General features: G+C 43.3%; 1 protein-coding gene across 1 annotated transcript; it reads left to right on the top strand.

Annotated features, from left to right (window-relative positions):
• Positions 1–1722: 1722 nt before the first annotated feature.
• RGR (retinal G protein coupled receptor) lies at positions 1723–19664 on the top strand. The gene is made up of 7 exons (XM_030030355.1): positions 1723–1904; positions 4912–5068; positions 6747–6868; positions 15745–15898; positions 16481–16598; positions 18148–18261; positions 19245–19664. Exons 1-7 carry the CDS (start codon positions 1826–1828, stop codon positions 19386–19388), a joined length of 888 nt encoding a protein of 295 aa, XP_029886215.1. The 5' UTR covers positions 1723–1825; the 3' UTR covers positions 19389–19664.
• Positions 19665–19734: the final 70 nt, after the last annotated feature.

Below are 19734 nucleotides of genomic sequence, written 5' to 3' on the forward strand. Positions count from 1 at the left end.
CTTTGTCATCCAGACATGTAGGTAAGTGAAAGACAAACATAACGATGGATTTATGTGGTGCAATGTAATTTTGCTCTGCTTAAACCAAATATCTGTATAGCCTAACAAATATCATGCCCTCCTGAATCCTACTTCAAAATCCAAGAGCATATCCATCAAGGCAATTACCTACATCAAAACCAGCTGTAAATTGAGTGCCAGAGATCACAAAACACAGCAAGATGGTTTCACAACAGCCTTGAAGCTCCGATCAGTTCTCCTGGGCATCACAGGCTATAAGCACAGATTTCAGGAAAACTGCAAAAAATCCACCACTGTCTTCAACCAAGATCCCTGACTGTGAATGCACCTCCACTGTGTAGTCAGGAGAACCATGAACAAGCTCTGGATGCACCTGGAGCAAATTCACTCTGCCTGTCATCTCAATCCACCAAGAGCCAGATCAGCACAGTGTGGGGCCTAAGCTGGGGGAAGCAAAAATCCCTTGTGCTTCAGCTCCCTTTTTGCTCCCATTTTGCAGTAGGATTATGAGGATGAAGAAAGTTATGTGTCAAAGTAGCAACTGTCATGCTAGTGGCACCTTGTTGTTAAGGCAATGAGCAGGTCTGTGGAAAAACAGTAAGGAATGAGAAGTGAAGCAAAAGGAAACAAATGCACTAAAAAGGGTGGAATAAAGTACCATTAAAAGAAAACAACCCTATCAAGTAGTTATCATAGCTATTGCTACCCTAAATGTAGGTTAAAAATTGAGAAGTGTGGCCAAGTTGCTCACTTTTAATGGACAGGCATTGAAAATTCCATAAATAATAGCTGTCTAGCTAAAAAAAGTACCATTCGTTTCACTTGGACTCTGAAAGCTGCTCTTTTCCATTCTGCAGGATCCAGGCATTCAAATTCCCAAAGAGTTAGTTAATCAATCAGTAGTACAAGAAATGAAAACAAAATGGTTGACCCTGCTGGGAAATGATAAGGGCTCACGCACATCTCAGATCCATCATGTGGTTTGCTCGTGGTGGGAAGTCAGCCTGCAGTTAAGGATCTGGAGGCTGGACATGCTGCACATTGCACATACTCCAGAGCCACGCTACACCAAGACCCCAGTCCTCAAACATCTCCAAAAGGACAGTAAGGTAATTCCTGCGAGCGCTCACCACTGGGCAACTCACATACACCCTTGTACGTCTGGGGCCTAAAATCAGTAATTTGTAAGTTTTGCCTTTAATCAGGCTGTGCCAGCGTCCACCTCAGTTAAGCCTCAGTTATGAAGAGGAGATATGTTAATATACAGAATAGTCATTGCCAGAAAAATACACTGCCCAGTTTCTAAAAAAGGGGTGATGGGAAGACCTATATGCTGCAGAAATTCTTGGTTCATACTTTTCCCCTAATTACCAACTCAATGAGTGCCCCTTTGTTTTTCAGGTCACTCCCCAATTATATATTACATGTTTCCTTCATTCCACAACCTTTAATTCTTTTCCAGTGTTGCAGAATTAACTGGACAGGGTTCTTAATCTTGTCTCTACAAAGAACTTGTTGTAATTGCAATGAATGCTTTCATTTTGCTGGTGTCTGAAATACGATTTGCAGGGAAAGGGGGAGTGCGGGTTGATGCTAGTCCCATCATTAATAACATTCTTGCGGGGATTATAGTGGTGGGAGTAAAAATCCCAAAGCTTTTATATAATAATGAGCATGTGTCTGCACGTGAGCTGCTCCTTTAAGAAGCCTTGGGCTAGTGGAAGAAGGGGGATCCGGAGAAAAGGCAGCCCTACAGCTGTAACAGAGGGCAGAGGTTAAATCTGTTGGCATTTTTATCGCAAGTATGGTCACTGCGTATCCTCTCCCTGAAGGCTTCACTGAATTAGAGGTGTTTGCCATCGGCACTGCCCTGCTGGTAGAAGGTAAGCTCGGTGCAGGACCTCAGCAGCAGTAAGATTTTTGCCCCTATTATTCCTGGTGGGAGGGGGAAAGAAAATTGAAGCGAACAGCAGCATTTGTGGTATGCTGACCCAGACCTATGGTGGTTACTGTGGCTACATCACCAATATTTCTGGTGAGTAAATCGGGGTGAGCTGCAAGCTGTTTGCACTGAAGATCTGCTCTGTATACATAGCTGCCCTATGGCAGGGAAGTACTCGCTACTTAGCTTTCTTATCAAGAATTTGGGATGTAAGATTTTGTTGTTGACTTTTAAGGCAATTTGATCTTCCTCAGGGGAAGGATGTTGAAATGACTGATAATCTCTCAATAAAATTGGGCTGCTTGTTTCGTGGGCTGTGATGGCCGTTCTATAATCAAAGATGATAGGTCCAAAATAGTCTGTTAACTGTGAGCATACCTCCAGATCGCATTGGTAGTGCTGCAGTTAATGGCTGCTGGGTAAAAGTAACAAACAGAAATATAGTTGCATGAAATTCAAAAGCTCTCACAGTGTTAAGAAGCAAAATTTGAGGTAGGAGACCGTATTCATTTAATTTGCCAATGTGGGCTTTTCTTAAGGCGTGTGCCACTTTGTTGAGATGCTGCAACAAAACTGTGAATTCGTATCTACCTGGCAGCTAGCAAAGGACAGGCTTGTAGCTAGGATTATTTTGGTGTCAGTCACTGGAGTCTCTTCTGAGCTACATCCCAGTCAGGGCCTGGGACTCCATCCCTGCATAGTGCTGCTCAGCTGGGGGTGCAGGGATCGTGGGCCCCAGCAGTAGAGGAGGAGAAGCTGTAAGCACCATCAGAATGGGATAAACGCTCGTCATCTCACCCCATGAACGCAGAGCATGGGAGAAAGGAGGATGCTCGCCCTCTCCTTGCAGGCGAGCTCAGCTGGGAAGCAGCATTGTATCTGCCTGCAAAGGAAAGCTGGGAGAGCTGTGTCAGAAACTCTTCCTTGGAAGGGAGCGAGCGAAGAAAAAGCTTCTGCTTCTGGCCCATGGGTGAGCTGCTGCCTAAACAGACAGTTCAGGGCTAAGCCCGGCCAGCAGCCGTTAAGCCATCCGCAGGGCCTGGCAGGTCCTGGCGTGACTTTACCCGCCGTTACCGAGCGGTGAGAAGTGGCAGGAGGACAGGGACACCCCTGGGTGCTGGCAGAGGCCAACAGCCGGGGAACGGCCGGTTGTGGCACCACGGCCCTGCCGGCCCTCACCTGCCCGCACGCCCACCTGTGCTCGGGGGCTGCAGCCTGCCGGGGACCTGCGGTTGCTGAAGTCCAAGCAAAGCACCTGCCGGTAGCCTTCGCTTAAAGCTACATGTGGTCTAACACATTTATGTTTTGCTAAACACAAGTATTTTCTGTAGGGTTTTAGGCAGAATGTGCCCAGCGGATTGGCAAAGCAACTCTTTGTCATCTGACTTAGAAGATCAAACTAAATAATTAAAGATTAATTCACTTTCTCAAAGACTCTGAGAGAAGGGCAATGAAGACCTTTTTTTGCTGCAGCTTCTAAGTGCAGTTTGCAAAGAAGTTGTGGGGAAGAGGAAAACCTTGCATTCACTTTATTAACTGGACACATCTGCTGTTCTAAAAACTGAAAACTCAGAGCTATTCTTTTTTTAATTTAGTAAACTCTCTATTTGTACACTCATGACGGCCTTCAAGAAAGAAGAGTGGGATGAAGCCTGGAGGTTCCAAAAACAGGGGAAAGATAGCAGAAAGCTGATGTAGTAATAACTCTTCAGCTCTACTCTAAATATGGTCACAACATACCTCTCCTAAAAGCTTCACTGCATTTGGGAGAGTTGTCAGGAGTTTTACCCTGTGGGTGGGAGGCAAACTGGCAGGGAGGAAATAAGAACAGCAGAGCTCCAAGTATTTCTCCTGGAAATATTATGTTATATGTTGTGTAATGAAAGACACACATCAGCTGTTACTATGGTTATGCCATCAGCCATTAATGCAATTAAGGTAGGAGCAGGATTTCTGACTAGACAAAATCATCCATCTTATGTAACCGCAGAATTAAGACAATGAGCATAAGTAACTATACTACTTTACAGAATTAGGGGATATGGATTTTTTCTGCACTACATAATTTCTCTTTCCAAGAAGAACACAATGAAAAAGACACACTGCCTCTCATCTAACTGAGACTTAGAGATGGGATGTTGAGTCAGAGCCTCATCAGAGCTAAAATAATTCAGGTCATCTTGAAAAGGACATTAAAGGACAAAGCTTGAGTTTAAACCAGTGAAGAATAGGTTTCAGGGTGGCACAGCTCTGTTCTGGATGAATAGCTGGGGTTGCTTGGATCCTCCCCTGAGGACCAACATTAACTTATTTTTTAAAATCTATCAGTGACTGCTTTTTATAATTAGATTATTCCTTTCCATGTATAGTCTATTGACGAAGGGCAGTAATAAGATTGAGCTGGTGTGATTCAGGCACTGTCTAGGTTAACCTTAGACGGAAGCCTGAAGGGAGGCAGGCTGACTGAAACACGGCTGAGGGATTTCTATGCTTAAACACAAAAGAATGTTACAATTGCTATTAAACACAACCCATTTCTCTACCAAAGACAGGCCTGGAGATGTGTGCACCAGAAGCATGTGCTGGCTGTCAGCCCCTCTGAAACTGCCTCCTCTGCATCTCCCTTGCTCTGACTCATGTGTCCCTGGATAGAGCCTGGAAATCAGGTTTCTCTATTAAAACAAAAGGCAGAATTACAAATAAGATTAAACCATTTCTGCTCCACATGACTGGCCATATCCCTGATGCGGACAGCGGCTTCAGCTGTCACCTATGACTTCTCTCCAGAAAGTCTTTGTAACTTGCGTGCAGACTGTGACCACTACAGATATATTCCCTGTGCATAAGTTTCCACAGCAATAATTGTTCTCTCAATAAAGAAAACAGCAGTATCATTGTAGATATTTTCCATTTCCGGTTGAATCACGCTGAACAATTCTGTATTTCAGCCCTGCTTGGCTTCTGTCTGAATGGCTTGACAATTATTTCTTTCCGAAAAATCAAAGAACTCCGAACACCCAGCAATCTGCTGGTTCTCAGCATCGCACTGGCTGACTGTGGGATCTGCATCAATGCATTCATCGCTGCCTTTTCCAGTTTCCTAAGGTATATCTTCTTTTTCCTAAAGGATGCTCAGAAGAACCGTGTGAAAATTAACAGCTTAAGTTCTAAGAGGCCAAATTAATTGAATTACTCTCTTTCTAGCATACCACCTAACCAACCTTCTCATTTTCTCAATCTGAAACAGCAAAATGAAACTCTATATAGTTCTACCAGGCAAGTAAAAAAAACACTTTACTGCATATAATCACTGACAGATTATAAGACTGATTATAGAAGACGTTTAACCAGACAGCTTTACCAGTGGCTATAGTAGAAGCTACTTGAATATCAAAATAGTAGTACATCTTCATTTGACTAAACCTCTAGATTGACCCCAAATTTATCTGTAAGTCTTTCTGGTTTTTTATGAACCTTTCTATTAAAGCACTTGCTTGAGAAGCTTCTGGAGAATGAAAATGCAGATCTGTTAGCAGGGAGGTCACATCAGTTATGACACATTTGATTTTCCACATTTTCACACACATCAATCATTTAATCAGAGGACAGAAACAATATCAAGCATTTCAGTGAATAATTGCAACAAACAAATCACAAGCAAACCATACTGAAAAAAACCCACCACCCCATAAAATAGCTGATGAATAATTCCATCTAAGTAGCATATTTTTTAAACCCTGGAAATACCTTTAATAGAGAACAGAAATACATTTCAAGCCAGAATGTGACCATTTTATTCTCTCTTAATGGATATAAAAACATTTTCACAAATTAACAAGTCAATAGCTCCAGTGAGGCCTTATTCAACACTATTTTACCTCCTGTATAGGTCACTCTTGTTTCAGACACTTATGTCTTACTGAAGTCAGTAAAGATGACTTTACTGAACTGGAGCTGAGAAGCTAAGGTCAATACATCAAAATGAGCTTGGTTTTAACAATTGCAGGACCTTTTCTTTTAAATGGGAGCAGAAGTTTCCCAGCCTCCCAAGCAGTCAGCTATCTCCTGTTCAAAGGGACTTCCAGGGGTAGTCTCCTAATGAATTATACTGGTGTTCTGTAAATACATGAGAAAGGAGATTGCTGAAGACTTCCACCTCACGGCCAGCTTTATGAGCATAAGAGTCAGGTTAGATGAACACAGAAAGAAAAAAAGCCGTGTCTCCTTGCCATGGGTGACCAGGATATTGAAGGCACATGTCAGCAGATGTCAGCCACATGAGACATCTCATGGTTCTTTTTATTCTATGTCTGCAAAGACATTTGAAGGCCTCGGTCTTGCTATCAGGAGTATTTTTATGTGTTGTGAGCTTTTGTATTGTGTTGCATGGTGAACACTGACTTTCCAAAAGGTTATTACTCATTTGCTACTTTCACATGTTGACAAATTGGCTGCTCCCAGTGGGTGCAAATTTTGAAGATATGGATAATTGGATGAAATGTAGATTTCAAATTAAAAAACAACTTTCCAATACATAAATGCAGAGTTATATTTTCTTCTCCATATTAAGAGTAAAAATAGCTGTTGTACTGTATCAGACACCGCAGCAAGATAAATGCTGGCAAATACCTAAAGGCAACCACGGTAACATCTTTCACAATGTTTCTCAGACTTAGAAAGCATGGGCACAGGCTATCATTTTACCCTGTCCATTAATGCAATTTCCAAACATGTCTTCACCTTTTTCTATCATTTTCTTAACATATTCTGTGTTTGTTGACAGATACTGGCCCTACGGCTCTGACGGCTGTCAAATTCATGGATTCCAGGGCTTCTTGACAGCACTAGCCAGCATTAGCTCCAGCGCTGCAGTCGCCTGGGACCGATATCATCACTACTGTACAAGTAAGGGCTATAATTTACCTAGCAACCTTACCCAGATCCTGCTATAAGGCAGCTTGCTTAGATTTCAGAGAATCAAAGCAAGCACATATTTATTATCTGCATATCTTATATGTAAGTTTATTTATCTTACACACTAGGGAGAAAGCAAATACAAACAATCTCTCCAAAGGACCCAAAGGATCTCTTCCCATACAAGGGGCACTAACCAATGACCTTCAGGAGATATTTCCTCTTCCAGATCACATCCAAGTTGTGACCCTCATGCCATGCTTTCACTTTGTCCATAAGTAATCTTCAGTGTCCCAAACAAAACCCAACTCCTCATATTGAAAAAAAATCTTTGCATGTTGGACTTCCATCCAACACCCTGCTGTGTACCAAACAGATCTTCATACCCATGCAGAGTTTACTAATTACAGATAAATTTGGTGTAGCTAGAGAGCTGCCTCTGCAGAGACAGCAGCTGGAACAGAGCCCATGTAAAGCACTTCTGCAGAGGTGCAATGAAGCAGACAGAGCTCAGCAGCCCCGTTGTGCAACACACAGGCACTTTGGGGTGCAAGAGCCATTTGTGGGGTTTGTGCGACGTTCCAGGCCCCCTTATGAAGACTGGAACTCAGTACATTTGTTCCCAAGCAAGGAACAAATTATCTGCAAGTTTCAATAAAAGTAGCAGAGCTATTTTTAAGTACTGATAAGAGGAGGAATATGTTCTTTTTCTTCTCTTAGTGAAGGCCATTTTTTGTTTTTTCTTGCAATTTAGTTTTTAACTAGCTCTGACACCTTATCTGGATTTAATGGAAATCTAATATTAGACAGGGAGATCAACCCAGAAAGTTTGCCTTTTCTGGTGGACTTACAAAAGCATATTTTTTATTTAGGTGAGAAGTAGAGATTGACAGGATTGTCAAATATATGGATTTGTAGAGATAGATATGCTCCGTCTTTTATCACAGAAATTCCTCCCAAACTTTGGCAGTACTGGATTTATGCATTCATGTAGCATGAGTGGAAATTTCTGCTGAATTAGGGTGCTGAGGTGGATTTGGCATCTGCAGAGACTGCTAGGGTTTGTGCTGGGACTCCAGCTGTGCTCCAGCCACCACTGCGGGTAGGGAGAACAGGGGGACAACTGTATTCTCTTAGAACAGAAGTCAGGAAGCACAGCACGGGGCATTATCATCTGCTGTAAAACAAACTAGCAGCCTTGTGAGCACTGGAACTGGCAAAACCTGCTTTCTTGTAAATATGGTGCACAGGGATGATGTTTGCTTTTGTCTAATAAGATAGGCTTGTGCTGACTGGTCTATGGGCTCTTTCACGGGGCCTCACCTCCCCCCAGACACCAACTTTCACAGTAAAGGCAGCAACTTAGTACCTGTCAGTCCCCACTTCCCTCTCCAGTTTCCTTCTAAGTAGCCAATGTTTTCAACAGTTATTAGGAGAGGACTGAGTGACAAACACAGGGTGTACAATCTCATGGCCCTCATTAGGAAAAGGGAAAGGGACACGATATGAAATACAAACTTATTCTGAAAGGACATCCTAGTACTCTGTAATGCTAGGAATGCCCTAATCCGTACTATTTGGCCATTTTGGCAGTCATGTGGGAGCCACCTGGGAGAAATGGATGAGGTCCTCCCATGAAGATCTGCAGCTTTCAGGTTTCCTGCTAAAGCCAGGCTCTTTCCAGAGGAGTAAGGAGTCTAGAGCACATCACGTGACCGCACTGTTCCCCAAAAAATTGTGTCCCTTTAGCAATGTTGATAGGCAAACACAGCCCTCCTTTTCTTTTGCTAAAGCACAGATTGCTCAGACCACTTCACAAAATCTTTTCTAAATGAATGTGTAAAATTTGGCTGGGGAAGAAACTGCTGAGCTGCAGCTCTTCAATCCCCTCAGCCGTTAGCATCCAGGCAGCCCTTCAGGCACAGCCACCTGATGATTAAAGCAAGAAGTGGTAAAACACACCCAGAGCACATAGTGAACCTGTTCAATCTGGTGATCCCATTGAGGGTGGCAAGGTTGCCAACTTTTTGTTCTGCAAGTTCGTCAAGAATTCAGCTCGGGCAAGGAAATGGTTATTTTTCATGTCCAGACAGAGGCCCCAAATAATGCAGGCTGTTAGCTAAATCCATACTAACACCCTTTGGACACTAAAATGTGTTTGGAGCTAGAAGAGTAGCACCTGTATTTTACAAGAGAGAGAGCCTGAAAATAAGCATGTCTTTGGAAAGACATTTTACTCTCTGCAACATTGACTTTAATGCTTTTGTGTCATGCGCTCCTCCAGTCAAAAGCGTACTACATTAAGAGCACAGGCAGAGAGACCCTAAGGGCACAAGCTTCTTTACTTTGCTCAAATTATTACTTAGTGATGGCCAAACATTGCTGCTATTACTGCACATTTGGAACAACAAAACAAAAACAAAAACCCAGAAGGTTTTAAAAGCTCATGCTCTGTGGCTGTTCCATTAAAACCAGCCCCTTCTAGTTTCATCTTTCACATGCTGATTGTGAGGAAGATTAAGTCATATTTCATAGATCTGATATACCAAGCCTACAAGCTATACTGTGTTCTCAATCCATACATTAAACTCCTGTTGACACTGGTGCGAGTTGCATGCCTGTACAGAAGGTATCAAATACCTTTGCCTAAAAAACAAAGCTATCAACCTTTTATCTTCATTCCCTGGGAACTGGTACTCCTTCCAGACTCAGTTACATCATCCCCAATGTTTTTGTTATGTCCTAACAGTTTCCTGAGAAAACCTTTGTTGTGGCATTCCTCAGCTTGACGCTTGATTATCCACTATCCGTATTTCTGAGGAAGAAAGAGCTGATGAGAATGTGAGAGATTACTATGATGATGAGAAAAAATGGGACTTTTCAGCCATTCTGGATGCCAATAACACAAATATGTTCACCCACATCCTCAAAATTAACTGAGTTTTTAAATGTGGAAGTCAATACGGCCCCCGGTGACAAAGCGCTAGCCTTTAAAGTATATTGATATCTAGACATGTCACTCATCAGAAAACAGGTTGATATTGATTGGCATATGCAAGAAAATAGTATGACCACCACACATGACAGAGAAGCTAGAGTTTCAAGACATTTTACTCTCCCCTCTCTTTCTTTCTTCCTCCCAGGCAACCATGCTGGGCAACTCTCTTTTCATCCCCTAAATGTGGCTTTGGGGCCTATGAGGTGCTCCTTTCATAGCAAGGAGGAGAGAACTGTAGAAATCTGTAGTCTAAAAGTATGCAGTAAGAGGAGAAAAGGCAAGGGAGTCTGAAAGGTTTGAAAGTCAATCACTAGCAAAATGGGAATACTCAAAATTTGATCGTTAGGAGGAAAAGGAGAAAACAGAAGCAGCTTTATGCTAGTGCCTGACAGTGATGGAGGAAAGGGCAAACTCTGAGGAAGCTGTCTATCAATAGCCAAGCATTCAGGGCAGAAGATGACATTTTATGTTGTTAGTTCTCCCTCTCTGGCCGTTCAAATGAGAAAAACATCCCGAATTATGTTCTTACCATAGCAAGGGAGGAAGGAAGCAGCAGCCTGGGAGGTCTCACTGGAGTTGGGATCAGGAAGGCAGAGGGCAGCTTGTGGACAGCCCAGGGAGTCAGCAACCAGAAAGCGGGCAGCCACCTACCACAGAGACGTCTTTGCTGAAGGCATTTCGATCTAACGCGCGGTTCATTTTGGTGAGAGGGTAGCACGCTGCCATCAGCAGTTTGTGGGGAGGGGAAGGATCCTGGTCAGTTTTTTTTCCTTTCAGAACCACCACATACAGTTACAGTTTTAAAAGGAAAGAAAAAAATCTAGAAGATTTTACACTTGCATTTAAGTATTAGGGGGAAATGGAAAATCTGAAGTGATTTATGTCAGTACTTTTCTCAATATTACGAAAGAAAAGACGAACAAAATCAGCAAGGATTTCGCAGCAGCATTCAATTTCAAGGAGCAGAATTGCAGTGAGTTTTATCTAATCCTTAACATTCAAGGAAACCTAGGTTGTTATATCAGTATTCAAAGATTAGCAACTACCATTTGCTCCAGTTGCAGCTGTCAGCTGTCAAATTAGGAGCAACTCCTTACGTCCTGTCACACTTACTGCAGCCACCCTGCCACCCTTCCTTCATCTAGTCTTGTACCCGCATCATTTTTCCCTGACAAAATGCCAATGTTTATACAGCTCTTGCATTTTCACTGAAGCAGGAGGTAATCGCCAAGACAGCTTTATGGTCATGGAGAACCACAGCAAAAAATTAATGGAGTAAAAAAATCCCTTTATTAGGTTATTTTAAAGAGCTTTTTCTAATGTATGCACAAAAGAAGCTATTACGCAGTGCAGCTTTCTTATTCCTACAAAACCCAAATACTTCTGAGCACCAGTGACTGGTGCTTTTCATACTGCAGATGAAGTAGGTACCAACACCTATTTTACTTATGACTGATACATATTTTCCCTTATAAGACATTCAGATATTTTTGTCTTCGACAAACTTTGCTGATTTTAAGTGATGCATGCCATGAAGCCTGGTAGAAGCCACATTGTTCTGTAATACATCAGCTATTATAATTTTACCATTTGCAAGAATGAGGAAAAAGGACTTTTTTCCCTCCATCCTAGAAAATCCTGTTGACCTTTTGTCTGAGAAATTCCTTTTGAACAACAGCCTGAAATCTAGCTGAGAAGTAGCCACTGTGTCAGAGATATACTTTTGCTCTTTCTGTGAAAATCAGCTAAATATTTGACCAATTTATAAATCTTCAAAAAAAATCTAAATTCATAAATGTCCCCACAGACTAAAGATGGAGAAATAGCTTATGATTATGTCACTAAAAACTGGCCAGCGTAATCAAAAGGATTAAAGTACCATGCTCCAGCTAGCACTTCCTAAAATTTAAAATTTTGACATCACAATTTTAGTAATCTTTAAAAGATGGGGGGGGGTTGTTTATAAGAGTGACCTCTTTCTGTTCCAAAGCAGTTACAGAAGCCATTTAAAATTCCCTGTATTAATATTTCACTGTATGGAAAAGAGAAGCTTCCCTCTTGCTTTTCAAGCCAGAGCATAAGAGTGATGAGACTTTATAGGACCATATTGCCAGCACTGGGCCCTAATCAGGAATTACATCCTGAAGCATATGCTGAACTCCGTACATACACATTTAACTGAATTATGACCTACGTAGCTATTACATTAAATTTTATCAGGCCAAAAAAGGCATTTAAGGTGAAGCAATGGCCTGCTCTGCACAAAAACAACTGAACTGCTCTTGACTTGCTCTCTTGCTGTCAGCCCTCTCAGAAGAGGACATTTTGGCCATGTGAAGGGAGCACGATTCTTCCACTGTTCTTGTACTGAAAGTATTTTTTCTGGGTCAAACTGAAATAATATCAAGTTTGTTTAATTTTATAGTCATAGCTACTTCTGATGTGTCATTAAATGTTTTCTGGAGGGTCAACAGGCAGCTGATTTCACCAGGACTATTTCACCATTAATCTCATTTTGCAAAAGGCCAAATCGAGAAGGGAAAATTTAATTCTGTTAGTTCCGATTCTCTCCTTTTCTAGTGTCCAAAATAGGACTCCTTAAGTGCGAGGAGAGAGAACATAGGAACTCAGCCCCAGAGATGAGCTTTCCAAACACAGGCTGTCGAGACATGCCCGATGCCAGACTCCATTATTGCATGGTCCTTTTATTCTACATCCAATAAGAAAATGGTGTTCTGTAACACCCACGGAAGAGTAACCAAAATAAAGGTTTGTCTTACAGTTTTTCATAGAAGAGGCACAAACAAAGCAAAAAAATTCGGAAAATAAAGGGAAAAAAAGAAAGCTAATGGAAATTGAGAAGTGTCGTCTCACCGTGCTCCCCACAGCCCTGCCAGGTGTGTGGGTCTCCCCAGCCGCAGCAGAGGGAGAACTGAGGCAGGGCACTGACGGCCAAAAGCACAGGGAGTTTTCCCCTAGAGCGTCCTCTGGGCTCCACTTCTCCTGTTAAAAAACTAAACGTAGAAATCTTCATTAAAGCTACTCTTGATAGAAAATATTTGAAAGCCATTCCAGCAGGAGGCCTCCCAACTTTCTTGTCGCCTGCACGCATCCCAGCTGGTAGTACAGGGGGCCAGAGGAAAGATGTGGCACCAAGAGACCGGCCACCCTGAGAGACCCCAGAGGTGGTGGGAGCCAGTGGAGCAAGAGCTTCTCCCGCTTTTCTGGGCAAGGCGACAGCAAGGAAGGTGAGATTTCCACCAGCCCCCACACACAAGCCTGCAGGCAGCTGGATCAGCCGCCCTCTGCCAGTGCAGGCACCCACACGTTGCCTTCAGCATGCCACCAACACTATCCCAGCGGCTGAGGGCAAATTTTGGCAACGCAAGGATCTTTTCCTTACGTGCAAAGATCCATAAGGTGCCGGTGTGTGGCTAGGACCCGGCGGCACTAGAGTGCCTCAGTCAGGGCCCATCACGTTCTGAGACCTTCACGATATTGCAGTAGTCCATGAAGTGAAAGGATGGGGTGGAAAGAGAGCAAAGTTTCTGCCACAGGGTACCACAAAAAATAATTGGTATTAACTATTTTATAGGAATTGCTGAGAAGCAAAAAAACCCCAAGATTTAGTTTGGCTTTTTCAGAATATCAGGAGGGCTTACCACTTACAAAATTGTATTCCCAAAGCAATAAAGCTACTTTTGGCATGAGCTTGGTTTAAAAGAAACAGGATTCAGATCCAGGTTTCAGTGCAGCTGCTTCTGATAATGCCTTTAAAACATTGCTAGAATACGTAAAACACAAAACCCGACAGCTTATGTAATAAGCTTTCTCCTGATTGAATTTCAAGTTACAGTTGTGTAAAGCCAAGCTACAAGAACCGCTATGTAAAACACAAATGGAAATGGAAACCTTGGATGAGTAACAACTCTAACGTGCTTGTTTGAACATATACCTAAATAGGACGCAGTTCTGAAAGATACAACTAAGGCTACATTGCTTCTTTGGACTTGGAGGTTAAGAATAATTACAAGTTACTAAAAAGTTTGACTCGTATTTCTAGTCCTCTAAATCAGAAACTATTCCTTTATTTTCATCTATGTCATTCTAGAGTCATATTACATCAGTACAACAAAGCAATATTTGAGCCTCTGCAGACAAAGTGTATCTTCTATGTAGGAATCACACAAAAGACAGATATTAGTCATTATTAATCATTCTTCATTAGTAATTCTTAAAAAATAATGGTTTAAATGACTAAAAAATCAATAGATTTTCTGGCAACTACCATATAAGAACAGAGTATTTAATAAAAAGGATTTTCTTTACTTTTGCCTTGGTATTTAAATTGCAATGTGTACACCTGTCTTTTCCCATAACTAATTTTTGAACACCTGCACCAAACAAGTTTTCCAAGTTGATTTTTAATGCAATTCAAACTCTGATTCTTTTCCCTGAAGAACCTCTGGAAGATAAGAAAAAGGACAGAGATAGAATCAGCATTCCTGTAAAAGGGCAATTTCGCTGACACACCTACTTTATTAACCTTCTTTACAATATACAGGGACAGTACAACACAAAATAGCTACTGGAGAGCTTGCGGTCCTTCCCGGAGCTGCTGCCTTATGGGGATCTGCAGCCCGCGCGGACCCCACATGCTCTCCACCCACGAGTCAGCCACGTCTGATCCCATGGCAGGGCCTCACCTCATGCACCTCATGCATCTCACCTCCAATCCTTCGCCTTTCTGAAAAAGGCCAGAATTGGCCTGAATTTTCCTGGCCTGCTGTCATGATGCTGCTGTTAAGGACAGACGAAAAGACTGCTTCCCAACCTCAGCGAAAATGGCATTATTATTTCTCCCTAATGGGAGATTTGATTAGAAAGGAGCAGTGGGAAAAGTCACCGTGCTCCTTGCTGCTGCAGCTGGCGTCACGGGCTATTCAGCATGGGTATGATTGTGAACATTAGCCTCAATAACAAAATTATCCAGGCCTTTTTACCCACAAGCGGCAAGGCTAACACAATGTCCTGCAGCAGCGGGGAAGCCTGCCTGCCTTCTCCATGAAGAAATACTTCCTGTGTCTTCTGAAGTTTCCAATCTTTCATTTCATTCATTGACCTATTTCTATGGTACTTTATGGAACTGGATGAGATAGGCACAAGTGATAATTTTTATTATAAAATAAGAAAAAAATTACTAATGCTGCGCTTCATCTTTTCTGTTCCAGGGTAAGCAATGATCCTAAGGGCAAAATAATTTGACCAGCAGAATTTTTAGAACAAGATCTGTTGTCAGGTTGTGTATACATATTCACACATATATTGATGAGCAGCAATTCTGGAACAGGGTACATTTAATATCCACGCGTGCCCTGCGCTCCTGGCAGGGCAGGAAGTAGGCAGGGGCTGGGCGGTGTGTGCACGGTCACATTTCTGACCTGACCCACACCCTGCAGCCCGGCTCCAGTTCTTCGAACAGTATTTATTGCATTGCCCCGATCCTTCTACTTGCTGCCTCATCTGAGTATTCAAGCATGTTCCCAAAACACAAGAATATAATGTTTGTAACAGCAGCTGTATCTCCAGTGTGGTGCAAAGCTGAGCGGCAATACAGCTTTCGTCTAAGTAAAGCACACAAAAGGGAAGTACAATTTGCTGTTTCCTGAAGTCTGAAAGCTTCCTTCATATTTTATGCAAGGTTGATTCCTCCAGGCTCAGGTCAGCTTCAAGCTACAAAACACAGACAACTGCTTTTTTCTGCCCGAGGCCCCGGGGCCGGGGTGCTTGGCTCTGGCCCCACAGAGCCAGGCAGCTTTTCCCAGTGGTTTCGTTACGGGCATGGAGACCCCCTTTTCTCTTCCCGCAGGGAGCAAGATGCAGTGGAGCACGGCCGTCTCCATGATGGTGTTTGCGTGGCTGTTTGCTGCCTTTTGGTCCGTGATGCCCTTGCTGGGGTGGGGGGAATACGACTACGAACCCCTCCGAACCTGCTGCACCCTGGACTACAGCAAAGGGGACAGGTGAGGGCCGGGGCCAGCCCCCGGGGGGGGGGGTGGAGGCCGCCGTCCCCTGGGGCGGCCTCGGCAGCACACCAAGCCCCCCAGCTGCCCCCACCGTTGCTGCTGGGGCAGATCTCCCTCCCCAGCCGCTGGGGCGAGGCAGGCGCGACCCCAGGCTGCCTTGACTTGCGTGGCAGCGCGCGGGAACAGTTAAAGGCAGCTTCCTCCGTGGGAGAGGCTGGTGCTTAGGCTTCTGCTACTGCCTCGCTCATCTATAAGCTGCATCTTTTCTGGGTTTCGGACTTGAAACTCTTTCAGAATGGCTTTGTTTTCATGCAGCCCAGCACAGATGTCTGAGTAGGGATGCTTGCGTTTAGAAACCAAACACCTGTTGTGATTTTCTACAATACTATCCATCCCACGCACAACAACAACATGGCACAACTCAACCGGCCTTCAGCAAATGCTGCACCTAAAGCATGCTGACAAAACTGGTTTTGGCAATTTTAAAAATACAAGTTAATGAATATTTACAGCAAGTTTACAGAGATGCCCTAGAGAGGAATTAACAACCTCTTTTTTTTCCCTCCTCACCCTTTCCAGAAACTATATCACGTTCCTTTTTGCTCTGTCCATTTTCAATTTCATGATCCCGGGCTTCATCATGCTGACGGCCTATCAGTCCGTACACCAGAAGTTCAAGAAAAGTGGGCACTATAAGGTAAGAAAGCTTCCTCAGCCCCTGCAACCGCCTTGCCAAAATAGGGCTGCATCCAATAGAGACAAAGTCCTCAAAAAGCCAATTCCTTTCACAAAGTCTTTGGCTCAGCTCCTTCTGTGCTAACTCCCCAGTGTTACTCGAGTAAGAGGGTAGTGCAACACAGGATGGGGCCACCCAGAAAGTTTGTGGAAACCCCATCCTTAGAGATTTCAAGATTTGACCAGCCACATCTGCCCTGACCTAGTGCTGTAGACAGTTCCCTGTCAAAGCACGGGTCAAACTAGTGACCCTGAGGATTCCCCTCCACCAACACTGGTCCAACTCTAGTCACAAAGCAAACACGCAGCATGCAGAATATTTGCTAATAGCATATCAATATTTATGCAGAGAAACTTGCTCAGGAAGTATCATTATTTCTTGCTTTGCTACAGGCTCTTAGGTTATCGCTGAGGAAGTCAGCCAGAACTGCAGCACTGCAAGGAAACACGCAGGCACCCCGTGGGGGGAGAAGGGCCTTTCTATACATGTCGTGTTTACACTTGGCTGAGGAAATTCAGAAAGCTTTATGAGCTGGAAACAAAGGAATTGCTCTGGTGTGGCAGGTTTATGGGAATGTAATGTGGTGATTATGTGAGTTGTTTCCTTAGGTGCAGGCTATACAGTCTGGGGCACTATGCATGGCTGGCGGGCACAGCCCGACCCCTGCACTCAGTGAAGACGGTCAGTTCTCAAGGGGGATGTTATACCAGCAAAGAGACAGTCAGGCAGACTGGTTTGTAGCTGTCTGGAATAAATACATGTGCCCTTTACATATTTCTTGAACAAATCTCAGTGTTTGTTATTATAAGTCTATGACCTTTTTTTCAGTGAGTTTATGCAACAGCGTGTGATTTTTTCCTTACGATTTTCTGTAGCTGTGCAGATTAGTTACGACGCAGCAAATTTAAGGATTAAATTATCACTTCCCTATTCATTAGTATTTATAACATATTTGGGAACAGCTGGCCATGAACACCATGGATAAGGCCCTAGCATGAAGGAGAGAGGAATCCTGCCACCACAACACAGATGCCACTGCATCCATCTGTCGCACTGCCATAGTAGTGGCTTAACAGAGCTTATTTATCTGCAAGACCCTCTAAGAAGTCAGCAGATTGTCATTCCTTTTTGTCTGCTTTTAAATTTACACATTGCCCTCCCCCCTCAGCGGCAATTACTGGCCGTGGCTTCTGTGTCTAGCACACACACCGATTTAACTGACCTACCATAAGGTGCTTTTTGACCTCTGCCCAGGAGCAACTGCCACTCCCCCCCCAGCCCCCGGGAACGGGGCTTTGGGGCTTGCTGCACAGGCAGTCCTCGTTGCAGAGGGAGCTGTGCTTGCACACCTCTGACATCAACAGCAAAGCAGCAACGCTATGGTGTATACTGCTGGCCGATCCTCTCCTGCTGCCGAACACAAACCACGGTCTCGCAGGCTCTGTCCAATCCGCTTTGTTGCAGTGTGCGGTTGTGAAACACAAAGGAATTTATTGCTCTTGTTTTTCAGTTTAATACCGGTTTACCATTGAAGACGCTGGTTATTTGCTGGGGTCCCTATTGCCTTTTATGCTTTTACGCAGCAGTTGAAAATGTGATGTTCATTTCACCAAAATACCGCATGGTACGTCTATGCCACCTGAGGGAATTCAAACAATGACATTCTCCTTACTCTCCTCTCTCTGTTCCTATGGAACAATGCCAATTTACTCACAATTGGGTTTACTTGCTATATATGTTATATATGTTATAACAAGTAAAACCAATTGTGAGTAAATGTAACATATGTAACAAGTAGATTGTTTCCTCAAAGCATTCTGTTCAGCTACCACTTTGGAGGCAAAACAGCTGAGCATGGTGATATAACAGGTATTATATTATTGCTTTGATCCAGCAACAATTTAGGAAGCTGGGGGTTTTTTTTCTTCAGCAGTCAGTTAGGGGTCTGTAGCCTGTACTCCTTCATGGTTTGTAAGAGCTTTTTGCATCCTTCCCAGAGTCAAGTACCAGCTCAAAATTTTCAATTTTGAAGAGACTGTTCGTCTCATTCATTTTTCTAATACTTCTCTCTCCTCAGGGAAGCTGCAATTGATCGCTCTTAGGGTTATGCTGCCTCCTTTTTTTCCTTTTTTTCTATGAGTCTTCACTCCGAGACTGCCTCTGGGACTCAGTAATGTGACATGAAACCTTTCAGCTTTCATTCAGTCCCCAAGAATCAGCCCAGTTTCAGCTCACCAAATGCATTTTACTGTACTTAGGTATTCAGTATCCCACATAAAACATCTTAGCAATATCAGCCCACTTAGCTATCAGAAGGTGTCCGCGGCATACCCTTCACTCCTCCTAAGTGTTTGCATTCACTGTCAATTGAACTATCCCAGTTTCAGGCAATGCTGATCTAAATTCTTTCTTCTGGAGACTATAATTGCCTGAGCAAGGGCCTCCAACTGACCAAATTGGTTTTACCACTCATCTCTCCAGGGGTAGCAAGCTACTGTCATTGGAGACAGGCACTTTTTTGGTAAAGGGAAACTGAGCCTAGGCTGAAATCAGTCCATTGGCTTCTCAGTGCATTTTCCTATTAATAAATATTGTGTCTCGCAACAGATTCCTGCTGTTATTGCCAAGACTGTGCCAACAGTGGATGCCTTTGTATATGCCCTGGGGAATGAGAACTACAGAGGAGGAATATGGCAGTTCCTCACAGGACAGAAGATTGAGAAAGCAGAGGTTGATAACAAAACTAAATAACCCATTACGGCATTAAGCGAAATTAATGCAGGTACATCACTGAAAGCAAAACACTGGAGGAAACTGTGTGCATTCTCTGATATGTACGTGCAAAGGTGGTTCCACATTGGAAAGGCCCTGCGTTGGCTACAAGCAATGAAGTACTGAAAGAAAGCCCTCCAGATAACTGTCCAAACCATCAAGAGCTGCTTGTCAAACAAGCTGCCTTAAACCTGTGTTGATTGTTATCAGTCTTATTTTATATGTCACTGCAAATAAACTATGTGCTGGAAAGCATTTTTTTTTTCCTGATACACTAACATAAAAGCTCAGCAAATTAACTAAAGCAGGGTATTCATTTATCCAG

Source organism: Aquila chrysaetos, chromosome 11 (genome assembly GCF_900496995.4).
Source record: "Aquila chrysaetos chrysaetos chromosome 11, bAquChr1.4, whole genome shotgun sequence".
Taxonomy (NCBI): domain Eukaryota; kingdom Metazoa; phylum Chordata; class Aves; order Accipitriformes; family Accipitridae; genus Aquila; species Aquila chrysaetos.